This window comes from Geotrypetes seraphini, chromosome 4 (genome assembly GCF_902459505.1).
Source record: "Geotrypetes seraphini chromosome 4, aGeoSer1.1, whole genome shotgun sequence".
Classification (NCBI taxonomy): domain Eukaryota; kingdom Metazoa; phylum Chordata; class Amphibia; order Gymnophiona; family Dermophiidae; genus Geotrypetes; species Geotrypetes seraphini.
In genome coordinates this window covers 122,157,007-122,181,218 of record NC_047087.1, presented here as the reverse complement: position 1 = coordinate 122,181,218, position 24,212 = coordinate 122,157,007, and the positions used below count along the sequence as shown (strand labels likewise).

The 24,212-nt window shown below is 40.3% G+C and overlaps 1 protein-coding gene across 4 annotated transcripts in view; it reads right to left on the bottom strand.

The window, feature by feature from the left end:
* ATP6V1A (ATPase H+ transporting V1 subunit A) overlaps positions 1-24,212 on the bottom strand; it is a 176,318-nt gene that overhangs the window by 113,528 nt on the left and 38,578 nt on the right. For all 4 annotated transcript variants that reach the window (XM_033941981.1, XM_033941978.1, XM_033941979.1 and 1 more), the window contains 3 exons: positions 20,884-21,012; positions 8,239-8,453; positions 4,031-4,168 (listed from right to left, as the gene is read on the bottom strand). In XM_033941981.1, coding sequence (XP_033797872.1) covers positions 4,031-4,168; positions 8,239-8,453; positions 20,884-21,012 — 482 coding nt within the window. The remainder of the gene's footprint in view (positions 1-4,030; positions 4,169-8,238; positions 8,454-20,883; positions 21,013-24,212) is intronic.

Below are 24,212 nucleotides of genomic sequence, written 5' to 3'. Positions count from 1 at the left end.
TTGGAATACTGTGTGCAATTTTGTAGATTGCACCTTCAAAAAGATATAAATATGATGGAGCTGGTCCAGAGGGCTGCTACAAAACTGGTTATTGGTCTTTGTCATAAATCATATGGAGACAGACTTATGGAGACTATGTACTCTCTGGAAGAAAAATGGGAGAGAGGGGATATGATAGAGATGTTTAAATATCTCTGTGGTGTTAATGTACAGGAGGTGAGTCTTTTTCAAATGAAGGAAAACTCCAAAAGGAGAAGGTATAGGATGAATTTAAGAGGTGATAGGCTCAGGAGTAATGTAAGAAAATACTTAAGAACATAAGAACCGTACCTTAAAAAAGACATGGCGATACTTGAGAGGGTTCAGAGGAGAGCAACTAGGATGATAAAAGGAATGGAGAACCTTTCATATGCCGAAAGGTTAGACAAACTGGGGCTTTTTACCCTGGAAAAGCGGAGACTGAGAGGAGACATGATACAGACATATAAAATCATGAGAGGTGGAGAGGGACAGATTCTTCAGACTAGCAGGGACAGCAAAAACAAGAGGTCACTCGGAAAAACTGAGAGGGGACGGATTCAAAACGAATGCAAGGAAGTTTTTCATCACTCAGAGGGTGGTGGACACCTGGAACGCGCTTCCAAAGGAGGTAATAGGACAGAGTACAATACTGGGTTTTAAAAAGGGACTGGATGACTTCCTGGAAGCGAAGGGGATTGCAGGGTATAGATAGAAGGTTACTCTACAGGACAAAATCGAAAAGTGTATGTGAGTTTTAGAGTAGGAGCACTATCAGGTCCTGGACCTGAGGGGCCGCCGCATGAGCAGACTGTCGGGCACGATGGACCTCCGGTCTGACCCGACAGAAGCAAGTCTTATGTTCTTATATACTACCACTATCGCATGTCCAAAATGACTGACTGCCTTGCCCTCCTGAGATTTCTCTAGAGCCCAAAGCAGTAGAGAAATGGCTTCGAGTTCCAGGTGATTTATGGACCACCTTTGTTGAGCCAGGGTCCATCGCCCCTGGACTGGGCATCTGTTGTAGTGACCCCCCCAACCATAAATGTTGGCATCAATTGTTAGTATCTCCCAGGAAATGCAAAGAGGCATGTTCCTGGAAAGGGCAGCTGGCCTCAGCCACCACATCATGCTGCTCTTTGCCTGTCGCCTCCATTATATGCAAATCTCTCTCATGCATATTTATTAGAGCTATCCCAAAAACCCAAATGGCTGGTGGTCCTCCAGGAAAGGGTTGGGAATCACTGATCTAGGCCCTTGCACCAGAACATCTGCCCCTGAAAAAGAAGCCTGCTTAGAATAGTTTTAGAGGTAGCATCTCCTGCCCACTGTGATCCAGAGCATTCGTCAGGAGGAGATAGCATAGACCTTGCTAATAAATTTGATAAGATCATACAGAGCATCTGCAATATAGTTCACCCCAGAGAGGAGCATTTGAGGACCTTCACCGTCTATTGCAGTGGTTCTCAATCCTGTCCTGGGGATCCCCCCCCCAGCCAGTCGGGTTTTCAAGATATCCCTAATGAATATGCATGTGAGAGATTTGCATACCTATCACATACATGTCATTATATGCAACTTTAACTCTTGCAGTGAGGAGGAAATAATACTCAAAAGTGCAGAGGCCCTGAGCAATTTGCACACTGTGGGGTGTTCTCCCTGATCCAGTGTCACCACTACTTCATGACTGCTGTCCTCCCGCATGGAAGCAGACTCTACCAAGGAAACTTCATCCTAGGATAAAAGTTAAATGGAATTGGACTTGCTATCCTACCAGCCCGTAACAGACTGAACTTCCTGGTCCAAGTCTGTGTCCTCATCTGGCCGGGGTACCTATCACGGGGCAAACCCTTGAACCACTACCACTGTAGCACTGCTAACAGCCGCTGAGGACCCTCGGCAGATTAAATAAGCATTCCATATAAGGCTCACAATATCTGGCATTAAGCCTTATACGTAGGGGTCTCTCCAACGCCAGCAGGGAATCCCTGCTATTCCTCCACGTCTCCTTGGCCCCTATGTGACTGCCAATACAGATTCAGATGGTCCTGGAAGAAGTCTTTTCTCCTGGGGACATGACTCCTGTGCATCCTTAGTCCTAAAAGACTTGGAAGAGACTGAGCCCGAGGCTCCAGCTCTTCCCCTGCACACTGAATGCATGCAAGTCATGGACGCTCCTCGGCTGACCATCCAGCACAAATCTGGCATGATAAGAAGATAAGAATAGTCTTACCAGGTCAGACCAATGGTCCATCAAGCCCAGTAGCCCGTTCTCATGGTGGCCAATCCATGACCCTAGTACCTGGCCAAAATTATTGACTGTAATCTTTATTACTTCTCTTCTAATACATCCTTATTTGTTAAAAATTGTTACTTCTTTAATATTCTTAATAACTTATCTTTCACCCAGCAAATAAATTTGTAAACTTATCTTAGATAGATGACAAATTCATAGCCCAACAGGACCCGTTTTGCCCTTTTTCAGGCTTTCTCAAGGGTTCCATAATAACGCTGCATTTCTAGCTGTGTTTCTTCTGGTGAAGGCTGGGTGCTCAACGGTTGCTTTCACCGGGAGAATAATTTTAGAGAGTGTTAGGGGTGGTTTTGAGAATCAATGATGCAACAATGAAACCCTTTCTTAACATTCTATGCTCCAATTTTGGGGATTTCATTTCCCCTTTGGATTTTTCCTTTTTTTTTTAATCTCATACACCATCTTTAAAGATATTAGTGTTATACTTGCTTCCCCCATCACAATTCAAAAGCTACTAGGAATTACTACCTTAATTGCAGATAAGCACAGTCATGTGGTAAAACTACATGTTTAAATTTAGCTGCTATGCCTAGGCCAAATTTCATACCTAGTGTTCTAGACCAGCAGTTTCCAACCCTTTCCTGGGGGACCACCAGCCAGTCGGGTTTTCAGGATATCCCTAATGAATATGCATGAGAGAGATTTGCATACCTGTCACGTCCATTATTTGCAAATCTCCCTCATGCATATCTATTAGGGATTTCTTGAAAACCAAATTGGCTTACTGGGTCAGACCAATGGTCCATCAAGCCCAGTAGCCCGTTCTTATGGTGAACAATCCAGGTCCCTAGTACCTGGCCAAAACCCAAGGAGTAGCAATATTTCATGCTACCGATCCAGGGCAAGAAGTGGCTTCCCCCATGTCTTTCTCAATAATAGACTATGGACATTTCCTCCAGGAAATTGTCCAAAATTGTCCAAACCTTTCTTAAAACTAGCCTCTATCCGCAATGAATATCCACAATGAATATCAGGGTCTGATATTTAGCAGCTGTGTTGCCCCCACCTCAAGGATTTTCCCTACTCCCCTACACTTGCAGTATAACATATCCTCTTCCATTTCCTATTTTAACTCTTATTGTAATATCCAGAATCTCTCCATATTCTCTCTAAGGTGTTTAATGGCTTCCCTCTCTTACATCCTCTGCAGTGGTACTAGCATGTCAATCAGATTGCTGACACGACACAAGTGGTGCAGGGCCTTGAGCTTCTATGCATATTCCAGACCTGAGTTTTGCCCCTTCTGAAAACAAGATTATTTTTGCTCCCATATTGTCCCGAATTTATGGAGATAATCCTTCACTTTAGTGCCCTTCTCTCTCCACCAGGAGCACATGTTTATCAGGGACCAGCAGTAACTCCAGATGGTCTATTAATTAGATAGTATATCAAATAAAACTACAATTTGAAAACTTGTTACCAACTATGTATGATCAGTAACAAAGACCTAATTATTTAACATTTGTTTGCAAGTTTGAATATTAGTTTGTTTTTTAACTTGAAGCTAAAGGAAAATCCAGCCAATTTTATTATTAAAGAAAATAATAGCTTTATAAACTAGGACACAGTGCACAAGACTTTCACATGTATAGCACAAATAAATATATAGCAAAAGGATAACCTAGATATCATATAGCCAGGGCATAGGGCTGTATGCAGCTCCATGGTACTAAGGAATTCAGGTGGCCTACTTACAGAAGTATCATAGTGGCCAGGAGGAGCCACATAAGTTACTGTCCCCCTGTTCTTTGGCGGCAGCATGATTTTGTGTCGAATAAGTGAATTCTCAATCACCACACCATAAATATCTCCTCCAGTGATATGACTGCCAGCCTGGAAGCAAAGCAAAACATATTTAGTAGGAACGAAAGCGTATCCTTTACATAACCTCTTCACATTGTGTGGAACTGAATATTACTCCCGCTAACATTGTTTATGTGCTATGGTTATAAATGCACTCATATATATAATGGCCTAGTGCCTAATCCTCAGTAAGCCTGGTTCTAAGGGAGAAGTTGTAGAGCAGGAGTGCCCAAATGGTCGATTGCGATTGACCAGTATATCACAAAGGCAATGCAAGTCGATCACGTTGCCTTTTCAATCTTGTTCTTCTTGCCTCCCTGAGCCAGACCAGGCACATACAAGCGCCGGACCCACAAGCCTTCACCTCCAATGTCAATTCTGACGACGGAGAGGAAGTTCTGGGCCAGCCAATCGCTGCCTGGTTGGCCTGGAACTTCCTCTCCAACGTCAGAATTGAAATCGGAGGTGAAGGATTGTGGGTCCTGCACTTGTACATGCCAGGCCTGGCTCATGGAAGCAGGGAGAAATCAGCATGGTGGTTTGGTGGAGGGGGGGCAGGGAGAGAGAAAGAATCGGGGAAGTGGAGAAATCAGTGTGATGGCTTGGGGGGGGCAGGGGGAGAGAGAAAGACAGGCAGGCAGGGGGAGAGAGAAAGACAGAAATAAAGAGGGGGCAGGGGGCAAGAAAAAGAAAGAGAGACGGAAAGAAAAGGGGAGGGGGCAGAAAGAAAGAAATATTGGATTTACAGAAAGAAGTGCAACCAGAGACTCGTGAAATCACCAAACAAAAAGGTAGGAAAAATGATTTTATTTTCAATTTAGTGATCAAAATGTGTCTGTTTTGAGAATTTATATCTGCTGTCTATATTTTGCACTATGGCCCCCTTTTACTAAACCGCAATAGTGGTTTTTAGCACAGGGAGCCTATGATCGTCAGGAGCTGTGAGGGGCATTTAGCACAGCTCCCTGCGCTAAAAACCGCTATCGCCATTTCATAAAAGGTGACATTGCATATTTTAAAGTCATCTGCCTTGACCTCTGAAAAAAAAAACCCGAATACAAATGATAATTAACATTTTCTCTGTGTACAGTGTGCTTTGTGTTTTTTTAAATTTTATTGTTGGTAGATCATTTTGACTTCGTCATTTTAAAAGTAGCTCGCAAGCCAAAAAAGTGTGGGCACCTCTGCTATACATCATCGATTCCTGCTTTTCAAGCTAAATGAGCTAGGCATTTCAGATTCTGTCCTGGAATGCTTGATAGATTTTTATTCAAACAGTCATATAGAGAACAGAAGGGTGAATTCTCTGATCATTGATGACCTGAGTTCTGCAGGGCTCACTGCTATCTCTATTATTTAATATTTACCTAAGATCATTAGGAGTTACTTAACTACCTTAAGTCTTATGATGATGAAATCTTTTTACTCTGTCCAGCATTTCTCTTATGCCAATACTATTGATTCTCTATTAAAGGCCATTGGTGTGGTAGATAACCTGGGCTACAGATAATTTCCTCAAAATAAATAAGCAAAAAACTAAAATCATCTAGTTTGGCAATTATGATGACATCCCTTCTAAATGTTTCAAACTTCTAACTAGAGACACTTTCCAAACTGAAAATAAATCCAAAGTTTTAGGTGTTATACTAGACTCAGGGTTAACTATGAATACTCAAATACATTTTTTTGTTAGGAAGGTATTCTACAAGTTACGTCAGCTACACATTATTAAATCATCTTTAGACCTCAATAGCTATATTTTACCTCAAATTGATTATTGTAACTCATTATATGAGGGATCACAAAGAAACTTCAGAATCAAATTCAGCTCTTGAAAAATATGGCAGCCAGACTGATTAGTGTGCTAAAAATATTTGACAGAATATGTCCTCTGCACTAGCTACCAGTTCAATACAGGACCAGATTAAAATTTGCTTGCATTATTTTCAAGGCACTGGCTGGCCAATGTCTATCATCAATAAATAAGTGCTGTCATCTACTTCACAGCATAGGCTCCATGAGACTCAATAAGAGAAAGGTCTTATTATATCTAACTTTAAAAAATGTCAAATATAAAAGACATCATAATCACACCTTTGATTATGTGGAAGCTAAAGTATGGAATGACCATTGGCTGATATTAGATATATACGTATTTACTGCTCTTTTTGAAAATTACTGAAAACCTAGTTTTTTGAGAAATGGTCCTTGATCAACACATTGGGGTCCTTTTACTAAGGTGCGCTAGCTGATTTAGCGCATGCTAAATGCTAACGTGCCCATAGAATATAGTGGATGCGTTAGTGTTTAGTGCGCCTTAGTAAAAGCCTTATAATTTCTAGTGTTTTTGTTCTTATTCATTTGTTCTTACTCTTTGTTCTTACTTTACTCTTTGTAATCTTTTTGTATTTTTTTGGAAACTGCTGTAAACCGCTTTGAATCCAGTTAGAGATATAGCTATATATAAGAAACCATTAGCATATTCTTTGATGTCTCTCAACAGAAAGAAACACACATTACTACCACTGCCCCTGCTACCTATCACTGTCCCATTTCTTCCCAGATCCCATCACACACCTTTACATATACAGCCACCTATTCGTAATGGATTGCAAGACACACATATATAAAGGTCATGGAGTTATAAATTGAGATTAACCTAAAATGCCTTGATAAAAGTGGTCACAGATTCCAGTGTGTGTGTGTGTATGTATATATATATATATATATATAAATATTGGAGCGAATGAGGTGTGATGATATATGGTGTATATATAATATATATACACCATATATCATCACACCTCATTCACTCCAATATTTTTAAGCACAATTCGATCCTCAGCAAGGCCACCTTCCCACTCAGTAATCACTCATAGTGGGCGGCTTTATACCTCAGATCATCATTGGATCATTTATTCTTTTTTAATGTTATTTATTCTTTATTCATTTATTCTTTTTTAATGCTATTCCTTTTAAATTTCCATTTTCATTCTTATCTTGAATAGTTTTAACTTATAAATATAAACTTATAAATAGTTTTAACTTATAAATATTAACAAAAAATGGTTCACTTAGCTTAACTTCTGGTCTTAGTTCACAGAAAGGGGGAGATAATCGACATGGAGAGTGGAATGGTCTGTTCAGAATAGAGTGCGAGTCATAAGGGAGTGATAGCCTTGAAAAAAACGCTGGTAACACATGGGTGAAACATGTTGGTTATCTCCCCCTTTCTGTGAACTGAGACCAGAAGTTAAATTAAACAAAGCTAAGTGAACCATTTTTGGTTAATATTTATAAGTTAAAACTATTCAAGATAAGAATGAAAATGGAAATTTAAAAGGAATAACATTAAAAAAGAATAAATTAATAAAAGAATAAATAACATTTAAAAAAAATAAATGATCCAATGACGAACTGAGGTATAAAGCCGCCCACTATGAGTGATTACTGAGTGGGAAGGTGGCCTTGCAGAGGATCGAATTGTGCTTAAAAATATTGGAGCGAATGAGGTGTGATGATATATGGTGTATATACTATATATACTGGAATCTGTGATATATTATTGCCTCTTTCTTTAATATTTAAATAAGTTGAGTGCCTTTTTTCTAATTTATTGATAAAAGTGGTAGCATATCAAATATAGATCTAACTTGAAAAAGGGTAGCTGTATTAATTTGGTGTAACAAAATTGACAGGGGCAGGTGGCATCTAAACAATTTATTAAGAAATTAGTGTTCAAGGACTATCTGACACTATAAAAAAATGGAAAGCACTATTTCTCTAACTAATATGCTATTACCATGCTTCTTATATGATCCTGCTCACACATATGAGTATGTTATGTTGAATGTTGTTTGTTATTATTGTTCAATTACTTTTAATAAAAAAGATTTTTTTGGGGAAAAATACTAACTGCCACCAGTAGCATATTGACCAGATAGTTATCTATACAACAGCAGTGCCTTAATTCTACTTACCGGTTCTTCCTGCGCACATCACACACACAATCAGTAACACTAAATAATATTCTTTGCCCTCAAGTCTTACTTTCTAGCTCCTCTTTTACTTGTAGATGATTTAGAGTATACACAACAAACCCGTATATTCTTAGAAGGCGTAAACTCCCATTTGATGTCTTTGCTCAGAGCAGACACGTTGATTCCTCTGGGAATATAGATACTCTGGGTTGAATCGCTGATATCCTTTAGGGGTCGCTGGATACCATCAAAAATGGAGCCCATTATGCCAGGTCCTAGTTCCACAGAGAGAGGTTTCCCAGTGCGAAGTACAGGATCACCTACCGATACACCAGCTGCAAAGTGACACTAAGGACTATAAACTAAATTTGTAACAAGACAGAAATACATCTGGACTTTTGACACACCTAATGATTGACTTCCAGTCCTCAAGAAACCCTAAAATTGGTCCATATTGAATATTTCTGCATATATATGATCTAACAATAGTAAATTCACAAATTTTGGTTAGCTGGAAAATCAGACTTGTTGATAAGCCTTGTTGAAAACTCAAAGAAAATAAGAAATCCTGAAATGGCCTGTGACGGTAGAGGTGGCTAGTAGTATGGTAGATGATAGATAGATAGATATGCAGAGACCTAGGGCCTCTTCTATCAAACTGCGCTAGCAGTTTTTAGCGTGGTGAGCCGCGCTGAATGCCCATGCTGCTCCCGAAGCTCATAGAGTTCCTATGAGTATTGGGAGCAGTGCGGCCAATTAAGCACGGCTCTCTGCGCTAAAAACTGCTAGCGCAGTTTGATAGAAGAAGCCCCTAATGTAAGGAAAGGAAACAGATTTGAAAGATAAGGTGAAGACAAAGAAACTAAGGAGATGGGTGTTGGTTTGCATAAGGAAGTTTCTAAACTTATTTACATAAGAGTGGTAGAAAAAAAAGGAGAGTCCTTAAGTGGGCAGATTAGATGGCCCCATAAGTCTTTATTTGGCATGATTTAATATGGATCTTTGAAAATATATAACTCCAGCCACTGGACAACAAACCCCTCCCTCCCAGGCCTACTTGTTCTCAGAATAAGCAATTACTCACCAGTAGCAGGCGTTCTATGAGGACAAGTAGGCCATAATATTCTCACAACCGGGTAACATCATCTGACAGAGCCCGGATGATGTCACCCAGTTGTGAGAATATTATGGCCTGCTTGTCTTTAGAGAAAGCACAGTTACTTATCTGTAACAGGTGTTATCAAGGGACAGCAGGCAGATATTCTCACATATGGGTGATGTCATCCACGGAGCACGGTACAGACAGTCTAAAAGTGTAGTATCACTAATGCTTCAAAAGTCTTGAAACAGCCTGTACTGCAAAAGCGCCTTCCTGCCCATCAGCTTGCGGGATCATCAGTTCAATAAAAAAGCAGAGAAGCCAACTGGAGAGATGGGATGGTTGTGAGAATATCTGACTGCTGTCCCTGGATAACACCTGTTACAGGTAAGTAACTGTGCTTTATCCCAGGACAATAAGGCAGCATATTCTCACAGATGGGATTCCCTAGCTATGACGAATGCAATGGAGGGAGTTGGCGATTACTGCAAATCTTTTTTATTAAAGAAGGTCAAACGTACAGAGTACCAAAAGACAAAGATGATATAAATGGACAGAATGTCAATAAACATGGTATGAAAAGTACAGAGCTTAACTCCCGCAGTCAGGTTGACATGTGTACTGGAAACAATTGGTTTATGGAGCACAGCAGAGGCAAAAAAGAAAAGGTAATGAATACAACAATGAACACCCAGGTGCACCAAAATCCAGACAGCGATTATATCTGAAGCCCCAGAACCCCCCACCATCCACCAACCCCCCACCCTCCTCCCAATAACAAGACCCCCAAAAAACAAACAACCCCTCACCCCCACACACATACAAAACAACAGAAACCCTATCCAGCACATCCAAGGTGGGAGGACAGAGCAGGAACCAAGCAAAAGCAGAACATTCAGGGCCCTGTACTCTGATGAGCCCCAAAGAATCAGAAAATGAACCTCCCGAGGAAGAAAGAAAGAAAGAGAGAGAGAAAAAAAAAAGGCGGAGAAAAGTCTGGAGGAGGCCACCCCAAGGCCATGAACTCCTTACCACTCAGGAATCAAATAGGCAAAGTATTAAGAATCAAACTGCAGGCTCGAGGAGACAAAGAGTAAATATAAGGACCTCATATCTGCAGAAAAAACTTTGATTGACGCAAAGAGTGACGCACTCGACCCCTCTCAAGCAGCATCAGAGCATACAAGCAGTTACGCCAAGCCCAATAAGAAGGAGCCCGATCTGAAACCCATTCCCCCCAAATAATCTTCTTAGCCACTAAGCCAGCCTTCCACAAAAACAACCGACCCACCCCGGGGGAAAATGAAAAGCCTCATATTTATCCAACAAAAACCCCGCCGGAGAAAGAGGTATAGAACAGCCCAACAGAAGCTCCAAGTAACAAAATCATCCGCCTCCAGAAAGCCCGGACCACCGAACAGCTCCAAAAGGCATGGAAAAAGGACTTAGGAACATGAGAACATTTCTCACATTGCACTGATTCTGCTAAGCCCGAGTGAAAAAGTTGGACTCGCGTAAAATAAGAACGATGTATCACCCGAAACTGACACTCCCGGAGTTCAGCCGAAACCGAAAGGGTCAGAACATGCTTAATAAGGCAGGCAACTTCCAGATCCATGGGCCGTAAGCTCATGTCCGGAGCCCAACGAGACACAGGGAATCCCACATCGGGAATTGGCAATTAAATAGAGAATAAGTTATTATTATTATTTTTAAGCTATTTGACTGAACTGACTATCCCATCAGGAATTAGGCTTCAGACAAACATGGGACGTGAAAATATGATGTGAGGACTTAAGAGTCTGCTTTAGAAATGGCTACAATGGAAGATAAATGAAGTACCATAACTACCAAGGCTGGCATTGCTGCTAATTCATGTGCTAGTGCACAGTTGGCCAGTGGAAGTTCAGCCTGAGTGTGGGAGCATGATATGCAGCCAGTTGGCTATGGACAGATTGACTTCTTGGTTACTGAAGGTCCTAGACTGTCAGTATTAAAGGACAGTAACAGACTAGTTGTATTCTGGAAAGGCAAAGTCCAATGTAGCCAGCAAGCCAAGGCAGATTTACAGTCCAATAAGTGAAATACAGTTCTTCCAGGAAGACAATGTAGTCTGGAGAAGAAGTTCAGCACACATATAGAGTGGCTGAGATGACTATTGGAGGCTACCTCTAGCAGGAAGTTGAGATGAGTGAGAAGAACAATGCTATCTTGAAAAATGATAAGTAAAGTGGATCATGTATTAGGGATCAGAATCCACTGTATCTGTGCACAAAAGGGATTCAATGGGTAAAGGTTACTGGCTAAGTAATGTACTGTAGAGATGAGGTCATAGGTGCTTCAAATGGTAATATGCTGTAGAGATGAAGTCACAAGTACTTGAAATAGAGGTTTCAATATGTGAAGATTATCTGTGGATTTGAAACAACTGGAGGAGGTTGGATAAGAGGCTTTGACATCATGAGGCCCTTTGTGAAGTGAGAAAGCAGTGAACATGTATTTCAATGAATGGTACTGAAAGGAACTTATATGGCACTTAAGACTTGAATATAGTGCTGAAAAGCATTTGTAGGGCACCCAGAGAGGCGAGATAAACATGTATTGAAGTGGTACTGATTGTTATCTCCTCGAATGCCAAAGTTTTGTTTTTATTGTTTGATAAGAAGAAAAAGGTAATACAATAGTGATAATATAAGACATATGCTTAGAGTCCAGCCCCTGAGACTATACCAGCAGGTAAAATGTGTTAACTCAAGGGGAGCCCGGAACGAAGCTGTAAAGTACCTATACTGTAGATTGGTAGGCAAAAGCAATATTTCACTCTGAGTTCAGACAATTGAAAGATTTGAAGAGGAATGGGCTTTCTGACATGGAACTGAAGAAGTAAAGGTAATGAGGGTTGCCTCAGATACTGCTGAGCCATGGGAATCATGTTGGTATATTCATGATGAAATGTGAATAAGTTCCATAATACAGGGATGCAAGGGAACACAGGTAGGAACTGGGTTGTCCGGGCGGAAGAAATTCAGTGGAATCCAAATAATGAGACGTGTTCAGACAAGAACATAATTGCGTAAGGCTGAAATTGCTGGCAGAGAGGAAGAGACTGAAGCAAGGAAATCCCTACGTGAAGTAGATCTGACAGAATGGAGATGAAAGAAGACATCACTTGTAAGGCTGAAAAAAAACTGATGAAAATGACTGTTAAGAGTATTCTGTTGCTCTGCTAGCTCTGAAGAAGAGACTTGCATCTCTCTTGACAAGAGAAGGGGCTGCACACCCTTGAATGATTATATGGCAGATGACTAGAAGTGGAAGGAGCAGGAATATTCTGGGTGCTGATGATAGGCCAAAGGGTAGCACACCGGTTTGAAAAAGTTGTGTTCCTAACTGGAAGCAGACGTATGTTCTGTGCATGTAGTCTTCTTTGAGATCCAGAGAGATAAGCCAGTTAGTCTCCTCTAATTGGAGATAGAAAGAGCCTAGAAATAGCAGTTGTATGAAAACTTGATTAGGGCTCAGAGGTTGAGGAACAGGCCTCCAGTCTTCTTTGTGTGAGGAAGAACTTGGAGTAGAACCCCTGGCCCCTCTACTGCAAAGGTACTGATTGATGGAAATCAGTTGCAGAAGGTCCAAAAGTTCTTGTTGAAGAAGGGAGGTCTGTTGAGAATTGAAAGAGAATCAGCAACAGGGGAGGGGAGAAAATTACCTGTGTATTACCATTCTCCCAGGCGGCGAATAAGTTAATTTGGATAATGAAGATTAATTGGCACATATTGAGATTACACTCCCCTTTGCAACAATTTCCTATGATATCATTTAGTAGGGGAATCACTATAGGTCAAAAATTGAGTTTTGAGAAATTTGATGATTGATTAGTAAAGGGTTACGTGGGTCATTATAGGAAATGTGGTAGATGTCAGTGGTGTTCTAAGACTATATAAGGAAACAAATGGTCAGTACCAGGTAAAGGAATAGTCATAAAATCTAAAGACAATACTGATTGTAATAGTAGTTATGTCATTTCTGCGATAGTATGCCCTTGCAATTTAGTTTATATAGGGCATACCAATAGATCTGTTAAAACCAGGTTGAATGAACACAAATCTAGGATAACCACTCAAAACTTACAAGCTCCGATGGTATCCCATCGGATCCACAACAAACATTCTAATGTTGATATAAGATGGCGGGTCATTGATTCACTTAAGCAGGGAAGGGCTGGCGGTAATTTTGAAAAAGCCATAAACCTTAAGGAACAACACTGGATATATAGATTAAATACGGTTGAATCAGGGGGTTTGAATGCAGAAGTTGAATGGGCCACGTTGATTTACAGTTCCAACCAATGACAGACAGGGGATTTCAGAAGTTAGTAAAACATCTGCATATATTACGAGCTGGAAGGACGCCACCATCATCTTGTTCTGAAAAGTTAAGGAGCTGGATGACAACAGTGATTCTGGTAAGAGGTTAGTGGGTTGTTTTTGCTCTAAAGATTTGGTAAGAGGAATGTTAAGAACTGGGAACAGAGTATTAATACAGATATCACCCCATTTCATTCTAGGAGGGATCCTCAATAAAGTTTCGGCAAAACATGTCGGATCCAGCCCTCCCAAGTCATATTATTAAGATAAATACTAAGAATACCATTTGAAACCATTGATAATATTGGTGAAGATATATAAGTGTTGATGATTCAATTTGTGATCTTTAAGACAAACAAATTAGAACATAAGAATAACTTTACTAGGTCAGACCAATGGTCCATCAAGCCCAGTAGCCCAATCTCACAGCGGCCAATCCAGGTTACTAGTACCTGGCCAAAACCCAAGGAGTAGCAATATTCCATGCCACCAATACAGGGCAAGCAGTGGCTTCCCCCATGTCTTTCTCAATAACAGACTATGGGCTTTTCCTCCAGGAACTTGTCCAAACCTTTCTTAAAACCAGCTGCGCTATCTGCTCTTACTACATCCACTGGCAACATGTTCCAGAGATTAACTATTCTCTGGGTGAAAAAAAATTTATTCCTATTGGTTTTAAAAGTATTTCTCTGTAACTTCATTGCAGGATTTTGTAGACTTTAATCATATCTCCCCCTCAGCCGTCTCTTTTCCAAGCTGAAGAGTTCTAACCGCTTTAGTCTTTCCTCATATGAGAGGAGTTCCATCCCCTTTACCATCTTGGTCGCTCTTCTTTGAATCTTTTCTAGAGCCACTATATCTTTCTTGAGATAAGGAGACCAGAACTGAACGCAATACTCCAGATGAGATCGCACCATGGAGGGATACAGGGGCATTATAATATTCTTAGGGCTCCTTTTACAAAGGTGCGCTAGCATTTTTAGCGCATGCACCGGATTAGCACGCACTCCCCAAAAAACTACCGCCTGCTCAAGAGGAGGCGGTAGCAGCTAGCGTGTGGCATTTTAGCGTGAACTATTCCACACATTAAGGCCCTAATGCACCTTTGTAAAAGAAGCCCTTAGTCTTGTTAACCATCCCTTTTTTAAATAATTCTTAGCATCCTGTTTGCCTTTTTGGCCGCTGCCGCACATTGGGCAGTAGGTTTCATCATATTGTCTACGATGATACCCAGATCCTTTTCTTGGGCGCTAAACCCCAAGGTGGGCCCTAGCATCCGGTAACTGCGATTTAGGTTGTTCTTCCCAATGTGCATCTGTTTCCTCCAAAATTGTGTCTGTCTAGCAACATTCTTATCTGTTGACAACAAAACAAAGCCTGTTTTTTTCCAAAATAAAGTTTTAAAATATTTTGTTTCTCCAATTCTGTCTTACACATTACCAACAAAGAGGCCCGTTTAGGTATTATATAAGAACATAAGAACATAAGCAATGCCTCCGCTGGGTCAGACCTGAGGTCCATCGTGCCCAACAGTCCACTCACGCGGCGGCCCAACAGGTCAAGGACCTGTGCAGTAATCCTCTATCTATACCCCTCTATCCCCTTTTCCAACAGGAAATTGTCCAATCCTTTCTTGAACCCCAGTAAAGTTCTCTGCCCTATTACGCTCTCTGGAAGCGCATTCCAGGTGTCCACCACACGTTGGGTAAAGAAGAACTTCCTAGCATTCGTTTTGAATCTGTCCCCCTTCAACTTTTCTTAATGCCCTCTTGTTCTTTTATTCTTTGAAAGTTTGAAGAATCTGTCCCTCTCTACTCTCTCTATGCCCTTCATGATCTTGTGCTCCAATGTCCACGATATTTTTCCCTAAGACGTAGCTTTTTCCCGGCACATGCACACATTTATGCCTCTTTCCGTGGACTATTCTGCGCATGTGCCAATCACTATCACCAGCAACTCATCTCATGTAAATTCGGTGACCCTCTGTAAACTCCTGTGAACTTCATTTGCATGCGCGGTGGTTCGAGAATAACGCGTCTTTTTTAAATCATTACATTTACAGCTACAACAGCAGCCCGTCTGATTTTACCGGCGATATTAGGGAATCTGGTCCTTAGAACAACAGCTGAGCCACTTCCCACCTGCTGCTCTGTTTCACTGATGCAGCTTGTACTTTAATCATCAAGAAAAGATCACTGATCCCTCTGCAAAGTTATAGTGTGAGCTCCAGAAATTATAAGCTTTAGAAATCTTCTGGAATGTCTGTATACTACCTAGTAGTTCAGCACAGTATAGGAAGTATAGTATAAGTACTTCCATACTTAGCTGACATGTCACATCTCTCAGGCATTAATTTTGTGACTCAAGAATGATTTAAAAAAACAAAAACCCCAAAAAACTTAAACGCTATTAATTTCAAAACAGGAATCTACCTTTCACAGGAGCTGTCCAAATCACGGTGCTTAATGAAAATGAAATGCATTTGAATAAACTGATAGGTTTATTGGTCATTCTTCTTGATTATATGCTCTCAGTTTTAAAAATCCTGCATACAGGGGGCGTAGCTTCGACGCGTGCCAAGATGGCTGTGTAATTGATCTGCTCCGCGGAGTCAGGCTAATTATGGAGCTATTAGTGGGGGAAAATTGTAGAGAGTCATATTAGAGGAGTTATTGTTGATAAAAGAATGGCTTCGGGTAAACAAAATAAAACTTCTTTGGCGGGAGCTGGCTCAGGTAGTGTCAAGCGATCAAAAGTAGAAGTGACATCTCCTCAGCTAGTACCATTACCATCGGAAGAAGTGGAGAACAAAGACCTTATGAGAGAAATACAGAAAATACAAGAGATTGTCTTAGAAAATTCAAAAAATATAAAAGAAGTTAAGGATGAACTGGCAAGTTTAACAAAAAGGTTGAATGTAGTGGATTTGAAGATGGATCACTTGGAGAAACGTGTGGAAAAAACTGAAGCAGAAGTAGTGCAGTATAAAACTGTTCACAAGGAAATTGATTTATTAAAAAAGGAATTGGAAGATTTGTCGAATCGTGAAATGAGGAGCAATTTAAGGGTACTTGGTTTACCTGAGGGGATAGAAAAAAGTGATCCGATTGCCTTTTTACTTAATTTTTTACCGAAGATTCTGCCAATTCAGAACAAGTTTCCGTTGGAAATAGAACGGGCGTATAGGATCCCAATGAAAAGGTTAAGTAATCAAAAAGGACCGCGTCCCTTGATCTTTAAAATGCTTAGATACCAGCAAGCAGCAGAAATACTTAAATTGGCTAAAAAAAATAAAAATCTGAAGTGTCAGGACTCAAAGATTTTTATTGTTCCTGATTTTGCCAAAGTGACTGCTTATAAAAGAAAACAGTTGTTGGATTTGCGCCCACAATTAAGGGCATTGGGAGCTAGATATGGATTGGTATACCCAGCAGTTATGCGGGTTACCTATGAAAATAAAACCTTTAGTTTCGAGGATGCAGCAAAGTTAAAGGAATTTGTGGATTAGTGTGAATTGCCTATGAATACATAAGACGGACTTTGGAAATATATAACTTATGATCTTTTTTCTTATATCTTAATTATTATAATTTGTTGGTTTTTCTTGATTTTTGAGGACGTCACCCACATGTAGAGAATATGCTGCCTGCTTGTCCTGGGATAAATGTTATTACATGTTATAGTACATGATATATAGGTTTGGTTGGGTGGGTGAGTGAGGGATAAAACTAATTTTAGAAATTGTTGTAGAATTTCAAGTGATGTGATATTTTAAATGTGAAATATTTGTACACTTGTTAAATGCAAAATGAATAAAGATTAAAAAAAAAAATCCTGCATTCAGTTGACAGTGGGGTTCTTGCACAAGATTTCGGTAACAGAATATTCCACAAATTGACCACTCAGACACACTATCATATACATAAGGTGCTGAGCAGTACAGGTCTTCAAATCAAAGGGAATTTAATGGCAACCATACACATGAAACAATGTCATGACTCGACAGGGGCCGTGTTTCAGCTAAAAGGCCTGCCACAAGAGTCCTAGAGTCTCATAAACTGAATCAATTCACATGTAGTAGTAATAAATCTGCAGTTTTGAAAAAGATAGAATCATAAGTCGCACAAAAAAACAACACTTTTATATCAACTTCATTCAGGACACAATGCATAAAATTTCATAAGAATTGGCCGATTTCTGTGGAAGAGATGACAAAAAACATTTGGTGTGCTTTTTTTCAGTTCACAGTGTATATAGCCAAAACAGTCATCAGAAAACTGATCATTTATTAAATAAATATTATATAAAAATCATTCTTAAGTATAATACCTTAGTAATATATGGGTTACACTGACCACAAAAGGAAGTCTTCAGGGTTCCATATTAAATACAGGTATCTCCATAATGGAAAGCTCTCTAACTTCATAGAAGTTCTATATAAATCCCAGCACAAATGCTGACTTCCTGGAGCCTAATAAAATTGCAACATCCTCACTTGATAATGAAAGAAGATATACCAAAGAATCACCATTAATCTTTCTCCAGACCTTGCATTTCTTTCAAACTGGCAAAACATGTTAACACAGCTCCACATAGTTTCTTTATCTGGAAGTTAATGCTGACCTCTGGGTTGTTCCAACATCTTTTATTCATATGAAATAAATGCAGAGTCTGGAGATTTTATTACAGAATTTATATATCGCTCTCTTACATTCTAGGCAGTGTACAAAAAAAACATTCATAATAGGCACACAATGAACTAAATCAGACAAATAATAATAAAATGTTATTAAAACATATATAAATCTTCATAAATTACTCTGCTGCCAGCAGCAATTAATACAATGAATCCTGATTGGTAGATTGACAGAGCTTTTTGGTGCTCTGTGAAGTTTTGTAGTTGTTATACGACAATTTTTTCTAGGATCTTCGATATAAATGGGAGGTTTGAGACTGGTCTGAGGTTGCTTGTTTGATCTGGATCTGTGTTTGGGTTTTTTAAGATAAGATAGACTACTGCGGTTTTCCAGGTCACAGATACTTCTCCAGATGTTAGGGACTTATTGATTGATTGATTGATTAGAGGGAGAATTGAGTTTAGGAATGCTTCTTTAGCAGATATCAGTAGGTTTGCTGGGCAGGGATCTAAGGTTGAGCCTGATGGGCATAGTGAGTCAACTGTTTTGTTCAGGTCCGCGTGAAAGACTCCAAGAATTGGGAAATTTCAAGACTATCTTTCAAGACTTCTTTCCTATTATAAACTGTACTTCCCCCCCCAATCCAATTTGTATCTTGTAAGTTAGTAAAGTCTTGTTAATTGATGTCTTCCTCAGGATTTTAATAGTCTTAACATTGTACACTGTTTTGACAATTTATTTAAAGCGGTATATCAAATTTTAAAATAAAACATAAAACATAAACTAATTGCTACGTGCTTTTGTCAGGATGGGCATGTGGTTTAAGAAAAAATGTTGGAAGAACTATTGACTGATTAAGGTGGAAATCTGATACCAGCTTCAGAAGGATGCATGCAGATAACCACTCTGTTATGATGGAATCTCAAATAAGGTAGATCTAGTGGCTCAAAAGGAGCTTTCAAAAGCTGAATGAATATGATGTCGAGTTCCTGTGACACTATAGGAGGTTTGATCGGCAGTAGTCAAAAGCAAACCTCTTATGAATCAAACTAGAAGCTGTACAGAGATGAGCTTACCAATTGCACTGAAGTGAACCCTTACAGTCAGTTTTCAACCCAGACTCAGAGTAGTACAGAAGGCACTCAAACAGTTTTTGTGTACGGTAGGTAAAAGGATCTAAGGCCTTGTCCTCACACCAGACAGCAATCCTCTTTCTTTTAAAATTATATAACTTCTTCCTGGAAGCAAGAAGGATCCAGGAGGCACCTTCATGCAGATGGAGGGATATCAACTGTACGCTCTCAATATCCAAGCTATGAGGACCAAGGATTAGAAATTGGTATTCAGAAGAGACCCCTTATTCTGAGTGATGAGGGTCAGAAATCTCTCCAGTCTTTATGGTTCTTCAGAAGCTAACTCTAGAAGAAGAGGAAACCACACCTTTCCTCGGCCAAAAAGTTGCAATGAGGATCATAGTTCTTCAATCCTGCTTAAGTTTCAGCAAAGTTTTACTTATGAGGGATACTGAAGGATAACAAAACAACAAAAAAATGGAGGAACTGGAAAAAAAATCCACAAAAAAACAAAACAATATTTCCAGTTTGAATGTACACTGGTGGAAAATGCTCAATACCTTAACCCCACATGAGCACTTCTGCAAACTAACTTCAAGCCATTATAACTAAATAGGGGGTTAAGATATTGAGCATTTTCCACCAGTGTACATTCAAACTGGAAATATTGTTTTGGTATTTTTGTGGATACTGAAGGATACACATACAAGAGTCCATCTCCTCCAATGGAGGAGGAAGGCATCTAATGTTAGTCTGTTGTGTGACCTGAATCTGTAGCAAAACTAAGGGACCTTGTTTTTGAAGTGAATCTCATTGTAGAACCTATTGGACACATGGACTGTTCCCTTATTTGTTGAATAAATTGAAAGGGTTTTTTTTTTTTTGTTTGGGTTTTATTTGTTGTTGATTGGACCTCACTATACTTCTACTTGCATCTATCTACAAGAACCATTTTCTCTTCTTGCTTTGTCTTCATTTTAGAAAACAGCACTCCTTCAAATCTGAGTGAGACAAACATTGATCTAGCTCATTAATGCATCAATTATTCAAAGACTGCTCAGAAAGAAAACAGCATCCCCTTTTCCCTTCAGACTCCCAGGTGGTCACCCTTCTTGCCCACCCCTTCAGACAGTTCAACTTTCACTTCCATCTTCAATGCATCTAATTATACTGTATTATTCCTATATTTTTCTCAATTAGCAGAAAACTATTTATAAAGAATATTTTTTGATGATCCAATATAAATATCATCAGTGGTACACTGCACAGATGTTTCCTCTTGTGCCTCTGAATTACAAAATGCAAGTTCCTAATGCCTACAACAAAGGAGATGGGCAGTGGAAAGTCCAGAAACGGTGCAGATTGTGCTGGAGGAAAGATGAAAATCAGCACAGCAGTTCCAGATCTTAGCAGAACTAAAAATGTTCCAAAAAGTGAAAAATTCTGAGAGGGCAGATCTATTAAATACTGAGCATTTCTTTGTGAACAATAATATGATCGCAAGTATTTTCTTGACATGTTTCTAGAAGGCAATGCTTGCTTTACTTTAGAGTTCAAGGATTCACATAGCAGTACAATGAAAAGGATACAAGTTTCTTCATAAACTTGAATGGTGGCCATGTCTCCCTCTAGTCGAATAATCTCTCCTACCAGCTCACAGTGTCCCACTCGCACCAGTTCATACATAGCTGCACCTGCCATATTGGAAGCAATGACCACTGTAGAGGAAAAGAGAATTAAGGCAAGGATGAAAGAACCTCATCAGGAATTAGAGTACAACAGTAATAAATACCACTTAGTATTACTAAAGCCCACTGATCTGAAGAAAGATGACAGATGATTAATTAGCTCTATTAATATTTTATTCAAGACCAACTGATTCCCATTAAAATGCAATTTTTTAATATGTTGAATGGCAACCCCTGTCATGACTAATAAAAGTTTATTATTATATGACAATATTTGACTCTTCTTCCTCATAGCCATTCCAAATAAAACAGTATCATAGGAAAGTGCAACATGGTTTTCCAATAAAGAGTTTACCAACAATTGTAAAAATTACAAGAATCTTAATTACACATTCTGGTGGAATTCGTTATGCCATATTTTTAAGATGGAAAGAGCAATAGTGATACAAAAACTTAGTGATATAATAACTTTGTAAAGATATGGGGGCCATTGGCAAAGTATTGTGATGAATAGACATCAATTCTTTTCTTTTCCTTTTTAGATCTATTTAGCACACTCAAGGGGGAGGGTGGATATGGAGTGTAAGTTAATCCTATATAATAAAACGCTAGCCGCGCATGCGCACTCAGACCTGCGTGATCTGTAATCCCTGATCTGTAGGTCCGTGGCCAGAGTGCGTATGCGGCGGCTAGACAAAGCGGGAGAAACAGACTCACTCAGAGACGCCATTGACACAGACAAAGTGCTGCACAGGTACTGGAGGGGGGAGAGCGTCTGCACATACCCTCCCGGCGAGATAACTTAAATAACAAACCTCCCTCCAGCGTTGGCAGCCGCAGCACGTTAAACAGGCTGCTTCGCGACTTTCTCCTGCAGTTGAGTCCCTCTGCCGCGTCACTAATGATGTCATCAATGACGCGACACAGAGACCAAAAGGCAGAAGAAAGCCGCGAACCAGCCTGTTTAGCGTGCTGCAGCTGCCAACGCTGCAGGGAGGTTTGTTATTTATTCCCGTGGTCCCGACGCCAAACCTGCTACACTCGCAGCACTGGCCGCCATTGCTGGACTCCCTGCTCTTCGGTAACTCAGTTCTCCCGACATCTTGCCGCCCCTCCCCCTTCTTGTGGTCCCGACTCCAAACCTGCCTACTCCAGCAGCCTGCAGTACTCTGCACACGCTGCTTCGGGCCCTTCTACTGCCCTGATTTACTCTGGCATGTCTCTGATGACATCATCAGAGACACAGCAGAGTAAATCAGGGCAGTAGAAGGCCCCGAAGCAAGTGTGCAGAGTGCTGCAGGCTGGAGTCAGCAGGTTTGTCGGGACCAACGGACTAAAGAAGCTGCCTAGACCGTGAGAAGGGAAAGGGGGGGAAAGGGAAAACACTGCTGCTGCACAGGGAAGAGGTGTGGAGGGAATGCTGCTGTGGCTGCACAGGGAAGTGGGGGGGGAGAGAAATGCTGCTGCATAGGAGGCTGGGAGAGAGACAGACAGATAGAAAGAAAGACAGACAGCGGGAGGAAGGGAGACAGAAAGAAAAGAAGAAAGACATATGGGAAGGGAGAGACAGAAAGACAGACAGACAAAGGGGGCCAGGGAGAGAGACAGACAGAAAGAAAGATAGCGGGAGGGAGAGAGAGACAGAAATAAAGAAAGACAGACAGACATATATTCTAGCACCCGTTAATGTAACGGGCTGCTGTTGCGGCTTCAGGCCTTCCTCTCTGGCCAGTCCTGCCTACTTCCTATTTTCATGAACACAGGACCCGCCAGAGAGGAATACCTGAAGCCAGCAACAGTAATGAATAATGAATGCTGCTGTTGCCCAATGAAGTAGTTGAAGGAGGAAAATGAGCAGAGGGGGAGAGAATGGCTTGGAGGGAAGAACAGATGGCAGGGCATGGAGGGAAGGAGGAAGGTATGCCAGACCAAGGGAAAAGGAAAGAGGAGATGGAGAGAGGCCATATGGGACAGAGAGAGAGAGGGCAGTTAATGGAAGGGGCAACATAGAGGGTGAACAGTATTCTAGCACCCGTTAATGTAACGGGCTTAATGACTAGTAAGATATGTTATCATATGTTATATAATATAGTACACTCTATTTTAGTTGAAAATGTGATGAAGGGTGGGTGGGTGAGTGGGTGGTTTTTTTTTGTTTTTTACACTATTAGATCTTATGTGTTAGATATTATAGTGCTATTTTGGAATTACTTGTATGATATATTTTTGTGCACTTGTTGTTTGATTTGAAAATGAATAAAGATTTAAAAAAAATTAAATAAATAATGCAATTTTTTAATATTACACAGTAATAGTGAATTTTAAACTTACCTGTTAATTTCCTTTGGTCCTGCTAGACCATTTTAACCAAATAGTGTCCCTGCTAACCAATCAAGATGGAGAAATAAAAGTCTCAAAGCTGAATTCATTCCCCTAAGAGTAGATTAATGTTGCCTTCCACTCTTCAATATGCCCATGTTAAAGGCTAAGAACCCAAATTAAAAGAAAACAAAAACCAAACCTGACACTGTCAAAAATGTTTCATGGGTCAGTAACCCAGAGATGAAAAAATACCTGAAAACCAAGAATGAGATTAGCGTCAAATAACTTGAGAATAGGCAGAATTCACTCTCTCATTGTTTCTGAACTTGCCAGTGGCAGCACTAAAAGAAATAAAATTAACAGATAAGTTTAACATTTATCTTCCATATCACTCATGCTGAACCAGTCTAGAACTAGTACAGGGATAGGCAATTCCGGTCCTCGAGAGCCGGAGCAGGTCAGGTTTTCAGGATATCCACAATGAATATGTATGAGATGGATTTGTATGCACTGCCTCCTTGAGATGCAAATCTGTCTTGTGCATATTTATTGTGGATATCCTGAAAATCTGACCTGGCTCTGTCTCTCGAGGACTGGAATTGCCTACCCCTGAACTAGTGGAATGCAACTAGTAGAATGTACGTAAGTTCCCCCCGGCTGAGTGGGAGGAAGCTTTAACAGATCTCTTGTGGCCAAGGGGAAGATTCTCCCAGCTTGTACACTCAAGTTTAGGTCTCTATCCTGCCATTATCCTCTAGAAAAAGATTCAAAGTCTGCCTACAAGGGCTCCTTACTGTCATGTAACAGCTTGACCCTCTGATACCTGCAAACTCTTGTTAGTGCAGGACTGAGGCAGTTGCCTCCTTGATTCCTTCAAAAATCAAGTCCTCAGAGACTGCCAAGTCATT